General features: G+C 40.6%; 1 protein-coding gene across 2 annotated transcripts in view; it reads right to left on the bottom strand.

The window, feature by feature from the left end:
- Positions 1 to 12,707, bottom strand: part of SPON1 (spondin 1) — a 238,994-nt gene that overhangs the window by 48,506 nt on the left and 177,781 nt on the right. For both annotated transcript variants that reach the window (XM_072118630.1, XM_072118631.1), the window contains exon 7: positions 1,744 to 1,808. In XM_072118630.1, coding sequence (XP_071974731.1) covers positions 1,744 to 1,808 — 65 coding nt within the window. The remainder of the gene's footprint in view (positions 1 to 1,743; positions 1,809 to 12,707) is intronic.

Raw genomic sequence — 12,707 nt, 5'->3', positions numbered from 1 at the left:
TAAATGTCAAATACTCGTTGTGACTGGGTTGGGAGTCATCATTGTCGATGTCTTAAAGGTGATGAGCAATGTAGTGTAGCAAAGTGTTTCCAAATGTCAGAGTAGAAAGTGATAAAGAAGGGGATTCAGGAAGAAAATGCACATTGGAGTATATTGTTTAGCAGTTTTGTGTCAGATCCATAGATAAGACATATAAGTAATGTATTCGGGCTTCAGCGGTATTCCCTGTCCTTTAAGTACAGCAGGTGAGTTTGATTTGGTTCTTAGAATAAATTCTGTTCTTACTAGTCTGACCACGTCTTTATTCCATTCCTGTCTGACTGAATTGAATTTAACCACACTGGGGAATGTTTACCAGTTGTCACCTACCACTAAGATTGGCTGGTGAGAAGGGCTTACTTTCTTTGTCTTTCCTTCCATTCCATCCATGTCGTTCCCTAACTTCATTACTTAATGTATATTAGGAAACTTGAAGCTCAATGAAAATCAAAAGCCCCAGACCAGATCATACAGTGCAAGGTGACTTCTAAATATTATAAAGCAATGTTCCCAAAAGATAAGTTATAAATGTCTGATCGATGCCGATACCACCTCTTAGATCTTCATCTATCTTGAGAATGGGCAATTAAAGGGGTTTTCCCATAAAGGGTCTAAGGTGCTGACTGGTGGGGGTCTCAGTGATGGGATTCACACAGATCATGAGAATGAGGGTCCGATGGGATGTACCCAGTCAGACCCCTCGTTGTTCTCCAAGATAACTGGAGCAGCCGGTCATGCATAGTCGGTTTGATTGGCACTCGGCAATCACAGTCAGCTCCATAGAGATGAACAGGGCAGTCCGACCATCCGCGACTGGCTGCTCTGGTCATCTTGGTGAGTGACAAGGTCTCCGACAGGGGTACAGACCTTACAGATCTATGGGGGTCCCATCGCTGAGGCCCTACCCCATCAGCAGGTTATCTGTGTCTGGGGCCTAACTTGTTTTGTGGGAAAAACACAAGTGGAAGGGTAACATATGTATGAACAAAGGATAAAACATGATAAAACCAATTATTCCCCAACATCATTGGGGAACAACTGCCCTTATTCTAATAACTATCTGAGCCCTTGAATACGACTCCCTTTTTGTAACTGAAAGCAAGCCCGATTATCAGAGGATTATTGCGGGTTTGGTTTGTTTGACCCTCAACCATCCCACTACAAACAAAAATAGAAAGCTTCAAGAAATTAAGAAAATGGGAATTACTGAGGGGTAAAAATAGCGTAACACAGCAGTGATTCCAAATGGGCCACGGTGACATCACGATGGAGGGGGTTGCTTAGTTCACCGATTGGCCTACCCTAACCCTAAAATTCTTGGCCCAGCCCCTGCATTTTTAGGTTTTCCATGATCAATAAAAAAATTACTTATATTTATTCTCTGATTCTAGTGACTACTGCTCCATTATTTCATTTTGTGTATATATATATATATATGTGTTACATGTGACAAATAGTCAGGACTTCTTCTATGTCCCACAGAGAGAGTAATGCATTGTCTAAACTACAATATAGATAGGGCAATTTCCAGGACAAAAAAAAAAACCTGATGTGAATGTTAGCAGTAGATTTGTCAGAGGGAGCTGCCTCCGTGTTACTTAGTTTATCACTTTACCTCTGGGATGTAGCAGGTATAACACTTGTCAGGATTGAAATTAGGAAGAGCTTAGAGTTCAGGAGAAACATCTGTCTTTTCACACTTACACATTCAAGGGTTGCCAAGCCGGCCACTGCGCTTTGGCTTTGATGACGGTTAACACTTCATCGCCCTGCAAGGGAAAAGAATAGACGTCAAATACCTCACTATTAGCCCCCAATGATGGTACAGTCATTTTCGAAGAATAGATTACGTAAAGGAGCACGTTGAGGAACAAGGAACATTGTTATAACCAATAGTAACAGATCAACTCAACACTCCAGAAACGTGACGTAGAGTACAATAACATCTTCCGACATGTTGCCAATAGACATGAACGAAAACATTTTTGGTTGACTACATTAGTGTTCACAGCTATTTCCATAAAAGGAGTTGAAGATGAGCAATTTCAAGGCAGCATAATCACAACTTGTGCCTGAGGGGTTTTTACCCTAACTTCTGGGAGCATTCTGAATGTCGAAGACCAATTGGTTTGGCTTTCAGGTATGCGATTGCAAAGTAGACCGTGCTGTTCTACACAATGATGTTTAGATATTTGGTTGGTTGGTCACTGTATGTCATCATTCAAAAGTCTAACATTGTTACATGTAGTAACAATGTAGTAACATGTAGTAACAAAGTAGACTATGCTGTTCCACACAATGAGATATTTGGTTGATTGGTCACTGTACGTCATCATTCAAAAGTCTAAGATTGTTACATGATGCTCATAACTGTGAGAAAATTCCAACCAGTGGATGATATGAGAGGACTACTTGGAAGCCTTTGTAGATAGTAGACTGTTGAAAGATCCTGGCTAAGACCTGAGTCCTGCTACCAATTCTTCACAAAATGGAAAAAAGTTTTACTAGAAGTGGGGGTTCTCTTCTTGTTCTTCTCATGAGCTTTGGTGGCCCAAGCACTTAATTCCAAAGCGCCCAGGGAAGGCTAAAGGTAATTGGGTCACCGCCCTCCCTTCCAAACGCACACATTTGGATCAGCTGAAACAGACGTGGGAGGTCTACCTGGATGTCTCCCTAAATTGTAAGTGGCACATTCTGGGTAATGTAAGACATATTTTAGCAAAACCAAAATAAAATTTCCTTGGAGTAGTGTCCTAAAATATCCTAAATTTGCACAAATTTAATCTCAGGAGGTAAAAAAGGCTTCTGTACCATAAGACCTGTGAATCTGTGGAATTGATTAACTTATTAACTGGTCACAGCTGGAATAGCTGAAAGCTTCGAAAGGGCCTAGTCATATTCTTTCACGACACTTACGTTGATGATATGTCAATTTATAGAATTGTGTTCCCTCACATTCCTTCCTTTTCCATCCTTAGTTGAACCTGATGGACCTATGGCTTTTTTTTTAAATTGTCCCTCATTTTATCGTCCCATGTAAAGTTCTGTCTTGAGGCCCCCCCTTTATTGGAAGTTACTCCTAGGTGTGATGTGTTACTGTTATCTACTCCTCATCTTGGTCTACTTTCTCCCAATTTAGTTAAGAAAAAGAGAACATGAACCGAGATCAAGAGGTGGAGGAGAGTGGCTGCAGGGATCACTACTGTGTCACGCTACAGGGAGGACTTGAAGGAAACTGTTCCAGAAACCATCACCTGAGGATTCCCTGGAAGGATAATTAGACCCCATACTTCATCTTTCTATGTAATTGAGATGATGAATATAAGGGTCTTCCAGTATGAGCTTAACACCCTCAGAATAACTTCTTCCATTGCATCAAAGGAATCTAAGAAACTAATACAAACTTTTTTATCTACCGCTGACTACTTTCCTTTCAGCAAAAAGTTCTATCCAAAAGTTATCTGCTTCTGTATTAATAAAAAAAAAAATTGGCTGGCAGTGAGAACATGAGACGCTTTCCCCCTCATCGTATAACCACATAGCATCACGTTATGAGTTATACCGAATGTGTGGAGAGGTGAAGACCTGCATTGCTACTTCTCGCCTTGCTTTTGACAGCCACCATTAACAGTAATCAACAAAGCTTTTCAAGATGCTGGAGAAAAAAAAAAAGTTGTGGACCTGGAGGGAAGTTTGAAGTCAGAAATCGGCAGAAGTTCCCGACTGACCTCAGAGGGAAGGTGATAATAGACGTGAAAAATGATAAGATAGTGCGAAGGAAGTTTGTAATTTTTTTATCCCAGTCAACAGAGGCTGAAAGTTACAGCAGTTACTAAAGTATGTTGTTTACCTTTATTACTTGGACATGGCTCGAAAAGGTCTGTAAAATTAAGAATTCTCTCTCACTTTTTTTCACTCAAATTCCTTTTAATCTTGAATCAATGAAATTCATTCAAATTCTAGATTGATATATATTGAGGATTGCCGTAAATGATACATAAAGATATTGGGGGTCATTTACTAAGGGCCCGATTCGCGTTTTCACGACGTGTTACCCGAATATTTCCAATTTGCGCCGATTTTCCCTGAATTGCCCCGGGTTTTTGGTGCACGCGATCGGATTGTGGCGCATCGGCGCCGGCATGCACGCAATGGAAATCGGGGGGAATGGCCGAACGAAAACCCGACGGATCCGGAGAAACCACCGCATTTTTAAAAAAAAAGTGTCGCTGGACACGCGCTTACCTTCACCAGGAATAGGATCGTGAACTCTGGCGGGCCTTGGTGGAATCCACCACAGAGAACGCGCCGCTGGATCGCGAATGGATCGGTTAAGTAAATCTGCCCCATTGGCTGTGTTGGTTCTATGTAATATAGTGGGGCACATTTACTTACCCGGTCCTGCAGAGTTCACAGAAAGTGCATTGTCCAACGATCATGCACTGTGCCGCGATTCACTAAGATTGTGCGCCTGATATCCTGCATGTGTTGCTTCCCTGCTCAGGTCCGACGGAGTTCACCTTCTTCGCGGTGTATGTGAGCGCATGTCTTGCAACACAATTTGAAAGTTAAATCCCAAGCTCAGTCCGAGTCAGTTGGATCGTACAACGGCCCGCCCCCCCCCCCCCCCGATTTCTGTTGCATGAAAGCCGTTGCAGCTGCAACACAATCCAATCGCGTGCAACACAAGCCCCTGCCAAATACCTGTCACAGAGGCACAAATCCAGAAAACGTCGGAAAAACCGACAAAAGTGTGGCCGAGACCCTTAGTAAATAATCCTCAGGATCTCAATGGGGCTTATTTACTAAGATCCCACAGCCGCGCTTTCGTCAGGTTTTCCTAGTTTTTCGGGATTTGCGCCACTGGGGCGGGTATCTAACTGTGGATTGCGTCGCACATGATCGGATTGTGGTGCAGCTGCGATGACTTTCATGCGACAGAAATCGTGCCATCGGACGATCCGACTGATTCGGTCTGAGCGCAGGATTTAACTTTCAAATTGTGTCGCAAGACATTGCACTTACATGCACCGGGAAGGAGATGGGGAACTCTGGGGACCTGACCGGGGAAGCAACACAAGCAGGATATCAGGCGCACGATTTTAGTGAATCGCGGCACAGTGCATTATCATCGGACAATGCACTTTGGGTGAACTCCTCGGACAGGGAGCAATGAGCCTCTGGAAAAGGATTTAAGCCAGCACCGATCGTGGGTGTTACCAATGCCCATTTGTTCAAGACCCAGCAAACACCTGGGTGGTTTTTATCCCTTGTGACATTAGAGGGTGGAGGGTAGTTAGTTCCTTCCATATTGTGAGGAGCTTCCTGCCAAAAAAGAAGGGCAAAAAAACTCATAATGGATGTTCAAGGAATGTTGAAATTTAAATATATTTTTTATTACATAAAGCATTAATTTGGATATTTTTTTATTGTAAGACAATCTCCTAAGTGTTGACTTATGGACCTGGGATAGGTATGGTAGTAGGCACTGGCACATTTATTGTATGGTGGCAAAAATTTGTCTTGATGAACCCTAGGGACAGTAGCTCTCTTCTCTTCTATAGGGTTCCCCATAGATAGACCCCCCACTAAACACACATCGATGGCCTATCTCAAGAATCTTCCATGTCCATTGTGACTTGTTTTAGGGTAATTTTGGGCAATATCTTTTTTTTCTGCAATTTTTCAATTAACGCCCACAAACAAAATTGTATTGGGTTTTTGCCTTGTGTTGGCCAATCATGACCTGGGTATACTTCATTGTATTGTACCGGATTTACGCACGTCCTTGTCCCGCGGTCCGTGACCTTGTGTAAACAGATAGTCCTCCAGCAAGCTAATTGCTGCTTTACTTCTGAAGCAATTAAAGTCTAATACCAGGTTCTTTACAGCCAGGATTTTACGAGGATTGTGTTTGCATACAATTTTTCATCCTGCGTGACCTGAAATTCAGCCGAATTGAGACAAATCTTTTTCATGCCATATTTAAAAATTTATTTTGCAGCTTTAGTGGGAAGGTGTACGGCATACCCTGTACAAATTATCTAGATCATAAATGAACAAACTGTCGCAAAAAAATTGTATTTGCATATAGCTCGCGTGCAGACCGGTGCAACTTTATGGCAACTCTTTACGGTAACTAGAGATGAGAACATTTATTCAGCGCTTCGTAGGTTCTAATCTGTCCTTTTCCTAGCGCTGAATCCAATACTTTTCTAATTTACTTTGGATGAATCTTTTAAAATAGCAGCTCCCTACTGCTGTCCGCCATCCCGGAACTTAGGAATGGGGGATGGGGGGAGAGAAAGTGAAAAAATTACGTAAAAAAATTAATAAAACAAGATTGGGGGCTTTTCATGAAAAAAAAATTATCTATGAGGACTAGAGGGGGCTTTATACCTATTCCAAGGACAGTCGTAGCCAAATTGATTCGGACCGATTCCATTCAGTTGCAAACGGGATCTTCTGAGCGATTTGGGGAAGCTTTCGTAAATCATGGAGGATTCTCTCATCTCTAATTGTAACCGACTACAACAAATCCAAAGTGAAGTCAACATTTAATATAACGTTGTATTCTTTCAACTTACTGTAGCTTATCAAGAAGCAAAGACATCTGTATGACACTTCCAAGACATTTCACACAGTGTTATCAAAACAATGGATGGGTTGGGGAGCAGTAGTGGATTATAATATAGGGGCTTTGGGCGGTAGCCCAGGGCCCAAGTCTTCTAAGGGGCCCATGACCACCCAAATCACCCACCAAATTTTATAAAGAGAAGGGCTTTCACCCATGAAATCGTCATACACCTCTTCCTGCTCTCAATACACATGTACACAAGAGCCATTTCAGGACCTAAGGTCCTCCATAGGTCCTGAAACCACAGATTGAAAGCAGCAGAAGGGACGCATCCTCAATTCCCCAAGAAGCTGAGTCTAGTACCAGATGTAGGAAGTGATTCCAGACTTGTAAGGCTAAAATATTCACACAGCCCAGAACCCCAGCCTTGATCTGCACTGGTTAGGAGGGATATATTGGGGCTTATTTACTAAGGGTCCTCGGCCACACTTTTGTCAGATTTTCTGATGTTTTCGTGATTTGCACCGCTGTGACAGGTATTTAACTGGGGATCGTGTCGCACGTGATCGGATTTTGGCTTAATGCGCCAGAAATGGGGGGGGGGGGGGGCGGGCCATCGGATGATCCGACTGATTTGGACTGAACGCGGGATTTAACTTTCAATTTGTGTCGCAAGACAAGCACTTACTTGCACCAGGAAGAAGAAGGTGAACTCTGGCGGACCTGAGCGGGGAAGCGACACATGCAGGATATCCGGCGCACGATCTTAGTGAATCGCGGCACAGTGCATTATTGCCAGACAATGCACTTTGGGTGAACTCCGTCGGACAGATAAGTAAATGTGTCTTTTCACCTCCATCTGCGTAAAAAGTCAATTCTAGCAAGGCCTTCCAAGGACGTGTGCCTAATATTAAGTAGAAGCATGATGCGCAAAGGGGTATCAAAACCAGCAGGAAAAAATTTGCATAGAACATATCCAGCTCATTTAACATATATTTTTATTTTATTTTTTTTAGAAAATTAAAAAAAATGGGATTAAAAGAAAAAAAAAGTGAAAATGGCTTCTACTTTCTTACAATAGTAATAAATGGCCCTTCTTTAGCGGGCGAAAGGTAATTAATAACCCGTATCTATTAATTGAAAACTACAAAATGTTTTAATTAATTGTCTTTTCGCCTACATTAAAGGTCTCACACTTTATTTTGTCTGGAACGAAAATCGTTACTTTCTGCAACACATAAAATGTTATTGCTTATCATTTTCAAACAGATGTTTCCTCACCATAAAATCGTTAATGTCTTTTAGCGCCATCTCTGCGGATTCACTCGGCAGCGGTGTGTGTCACGTACGTGGGGTGATGATGTTTAATAGTCGTATAGCAGGATCATTTCTGTTCTAACACAGTTAAGATCTAATCAAAGAGTAAGTGAGCCCCCTACTAGATAGAATGATACCCCTACAAATCCCTGATCTCAGCATCATCCTGGGATTACATGAATAGACTGTAATACTGCTGTAAGAGAACGGACAAAGATGGACAGCGAGTGCTAATACTTCATTCCCTTAGCTGTCCCTACCTTATTGACCATCCTATCCTAAGCAGTAGGTGACAATTGGTCGAAGTCCTCTTTCTGCACCAAAGTGAAAACACAGAGACACAAACCGGACAAATCAAACACAGAAGAATAATCATACAGATACAAGTCAAAACCCAGAGGACAATGCAGTACAAGATCAAGAGACAAACAGATGATCCAATCACTGGCTCAGGCTGTCCCTACTGCAGTCATTGATTGGCTACTAGGTCATTTCCTAAAAATATGGAGGAAACAGGAAGTAAAGAGCGTCTGAAACTCAGAAAATATCAAAATTGGAGCGATGGAGGTTTTCCTAGTTTATTTTTTCAATAAATTATAATACTGGACAAACCTTTTAAAGAGAAATTCCACCTTAAAAACTGTATAAGTTCTGAAGTTGAGAATGGCTACAAATATTATGTCCAACATTCGTACAGTACATGGACATCCAACTGACTACGTTAAAGAGGTTGTTAGATTTTTATGCCAAAAGTGGTAGTAGATGGCAGCTGAAACTATGTGGAAGTTATATTTCAGTCCCTTAATAGTCAAAGATTGAGCACTCACAGGCCCTGACAACCCCTTTAAGAATTATATAGAAGCCAAAAAGAATTTCCAGAACATCTGAAAAGTTTTACTTAATTCAAGTTTCAGTGAAAAGGTGAAGAATAAATGTTTCCTGATGCTACTTTGTAAATGTTAAAGTGATATATGGCACATAGGCATACCCACACACCTTGGCAGACGGTCAAAGAGCAATTAGCATAAAATACAGCTTACTATTCACAGCCACAAACACTCCAAGGCACTAATACACACAAGGGTGAATGTTATTACACTACATTTCCAGGATTCGGGAGCCAGATGGATATTTTAAAGGACAATGAGTGAAGGGGAGTGATAATTTATGCAACAGAGTAGACTTAAAATCTAATGACAAAGTGGAAGGAATTGGTTATATATGCTTGGGCAGAGAGTAAATACAGGTATTTGACTTTTTGTCATGCTTTATGCTTTGTAATATTGTACACCTCCAGCCAAAAATGCCATACTTCTTATTTACCCAAGGTCACGTCTCCAACATAAACCATTTTAAGGCCCTTGGAGCTGGATGAGAAACCAATATTGATGAGTATACTAGAACTAGAAGATATCCAGCTCCACCACGTGGAGAAGTTATCCAGCTCCACCACGTGGATCGCCCGGTTTTGAGAGCATGGACCCTCACTCCATCTGAGATGAGCCAAACTCATTCATCATATGGACCAGCTCAAGAATGACTAAGGATGCTACATGCGTCCGAAACTCGTTGGAATAATATCATGTCCAAGTTTTAAAAATGCTTAAATAAAGAAAGTTTTTTTATGGTGCATGAAGCCCTGGTGGATGTGAGCTGGTCCGTGCGGTGAACGGATAAGGACCTTAAGGACTATGTGTGCAATACACAAAAAACACTCTGCATATTTCAATATTTTCTTATTCTTCTACTTCCTTCAAATCACCAATTACCACCACTTCCTGTTTGATGATGACCGATTCCGCAGGGAAGTAGAGAAGCAGAAGTGTCACATGAAGAAAAGAAGAGAGGAGAAGAGGAAGGATTGAGGTAGATGGAAGGATGAAAGAAAGGAAGGAAGGAAGGAAGGAAGGAAGGAAGAAGAGAAGAGGAAGGAGAGGGAAGAAGAAGGAAAACATGATGGAAAAAGTGCAAAAGAACAGTGGAAAAGGAGATGAAGATGAAAAGGGTGGAAAAATGAGAATCAGATAATTGAGGTAAGAAGAATAGAGAAAGGTGAAGATGTAACAGACAAAATAGGAAGGAAAGAAAATAGCAGAAGAAAATGAACATTCTGCATATTTCAATATTTTCTCATTATTCTACTTCCTTTAAATCACCAATCACCACAACTTCCTGTTTGATGATGACTGATTCCAAAGCGCATCTCAACTTCCTGCTGCAATAACTACACCCCAACCTAGGGACATGTAAACACAGTAGCCAATTTCTGATCAAAGTTATGACCGGCTACGGTCAAAGTTGAACTATAGTAATTGTCAGTCTCTTGGCTGGGATGCCCTTGTTACAGCAAGTAGTAGAGACCCAAAGAGTCCGTAATGGTAATATAGGGCAGGTAGGGACATCCTGGGATAAAAATAGATTTTTTTTTCGGAAGCTGAACTTTCAGTAACACTGTACAGTCGATACAGAATGGACTGAGCTTATAAGTTGGGTTGAATGCGTCATTGATATGTTATAGCTAGAAAACACCTTTAATGTGGCTAAAACAATGTTATGTTCCCTTAAGTGAAAATTCTTTTTGTACATCCAAATATTTTGTGCATAAAAGAATATTCTTATTCCGCCTTCAGATAAATCAGAATTTCACAGCAGCTCATTATCAGCTAATTACTCTGGTTATCAACATTAGAGGAGCAGCTTCTTATTCCACACCTCAAAGTCATTTCTCTGTTTTTATGTTGTTTTTTTTTGTCAGTGATTTTCTTATGCAAACAAAGTACAAAAAACAAACTCTGGAATTCATGAGCCAAATGAAAATGGTTTAGTAAATGTTAAAGAATATTCTGTCTTGCAATTTTCCTGTAAAAGAAAAATGAAGAGAAAGTAGAGAGAAAGAGAACAAAGGAGCTGGCAAAAGAAAATGGAAGAGCAGGAGAGGAAGACAAAGAGAGAGAAAAGAAAAAATGAGGAAAGGAAGATGAAGAGAGAGAAGAATAAAATGAGCAGAGGCGAAGAAGAAGAGATAGTAGGAAAGAAGAGAAAATAAAATGGGTAGGGAAGAAGAGAAGAGAAAGGAGCATAGTCTAAGAAGGGAGGGAAAAAGAGAAGAAGGAGGAGAAGGGAAGAAGTAAGGTGGATGGAAGAAGATAAAACCAGAGAAGTGGAAGGAAAAGAGAAGAGCACAGGTGAAAAGAGAAAAAGAAAGAGGAGGGAAGAGGAGAAGAGGAAGGAGTGGGGAGGAAGAGCAGAAGAAGGTCGGGAGAAGAAGAGCAAAGAAGAGAATAAAGAGAACACATCAAGGCTTAGAGGCAATCAGAAGATGAAAGAGTAGCGAAGAAGAGCAAGAAGGAAAGAAAAGAGAAAAGTAAGTATCAAAGACAAAGAGAAGAGGAAGTATTGGGAATAAGAGATGAGGAAGGAGTGGGGAAGAGATGAATAGGAAGGAAGAAAAGAAGTAGTAGAAGGCACTAGGAAAGAGTAAAGAAGAAGAGAAAAGAAGAGAAATGGAGGAAGACAGTAAAGAACAAGAAAAAACAAGAAAAACAAGAAAGATAAAATAAGATAAGGTAGGTAGATAGATGTAAGAATTAAGGAAGAAAATAACAGGAAGAAAAGGGAGAAGACGACAAAGAAGGAGAAGAGGAAGGAATTGGGATGAAAAGAAGAGTAAATGAAGAAGTAGGGAAATAGAGAAGCAAAAGTGTCACATGAAGAAGAGAAGAGGAAGGATTAACGTAGACGGAAGGATCAAAGAAAGGAAGGAAGGAAGAAGAGAAGAGGAATGAGAGGGAAGAAGAAGGAAAATATGATGGAAAAATGCAAAAGAACAGTGGAAAAGGAGTTGAAGATTAAAAGGGCGGAAAACGGATAATGAGATCATTGAGGTAAGAAGAATAGAGGAAGGTGAAGAAGGGAGGATGACTATGACGTAACAGATAAAATAGGAAGAAAAGAAAATAGCAGTAGAAAAGGAAGGGATAAAGTGGAGAGTAAGAAAATATGTGAAGGGCATTATAAGAAAATATAGAGAAAAAAGAGGAAGTGAAAGGAAATGGAAAGTGCATAGGAAGTAACGGGGGAGATACATTAGCGGACGGGAAATTGAAGATAAAGAACCACATGAATTAGATAAGAACTTTCCATTGTAGCCATGAGCACCCAGGATAATATTTGATACATGAGAACTGAAGAAACTCCTTAAATTCACCATTTTCATACATTTTAGGATTTAGCTGTGATTCCATCATATTTAACTCCTCTCCTGCCAAAGTGACCTGAAGAAGGAGTCACATGAAGGATAAGCCATGGGAAAGTACATCAGAGGCTCCGTCCATCCAAAACCAACAACTTTTCTAAACATTCCTGACGTCTGTTAGTCTCACTCTATTGCACTTACATAACGTGGGGTAAATGGTCATCTTGCATTCAGATAATTAATCCTTGAATTTCTACTTTTGCTGACAGTTGCACATTCCAACACCTTCAAGATTTAGGCCCCGATAACCCCTAGACTTGATGTTTATGATGTAATGGTTCTTTTTGTTTTTTTTTGTCGTCTAAATGAATAAATAATTTTTGTAAATGATATTTTGCAGTATATTTTATTATACTATTCAACAAGTTGTTTATTTTTTTTTAACTTTGACAAATAAAAAAGCTATTAGTCGGAGAATATGTTTTAGCAGACATGTCCATTGTAATACGTGTCGTACTACAGAAAAACTCGCATTTACATGAATGGGAATTAAACTGCAGTGCCTCATTTCAGCCATTA

This window comes from Engystomops pustulosus, chromosome 7 (assembly GCF_040894005.1).
Source record: "Engystomops pustulosus chromosome 7, aEngPut4.maternal, whole genome shotgun sequence".
NCBI lineage: Eukaryota > Metazoa > Chordata > Amphibia > Anura > Leptodactylidae > Engystomops > Engystomops pustulosus.
This window is presented reverse-complemented; position numbering and strand designations above follow the sequence as displayed.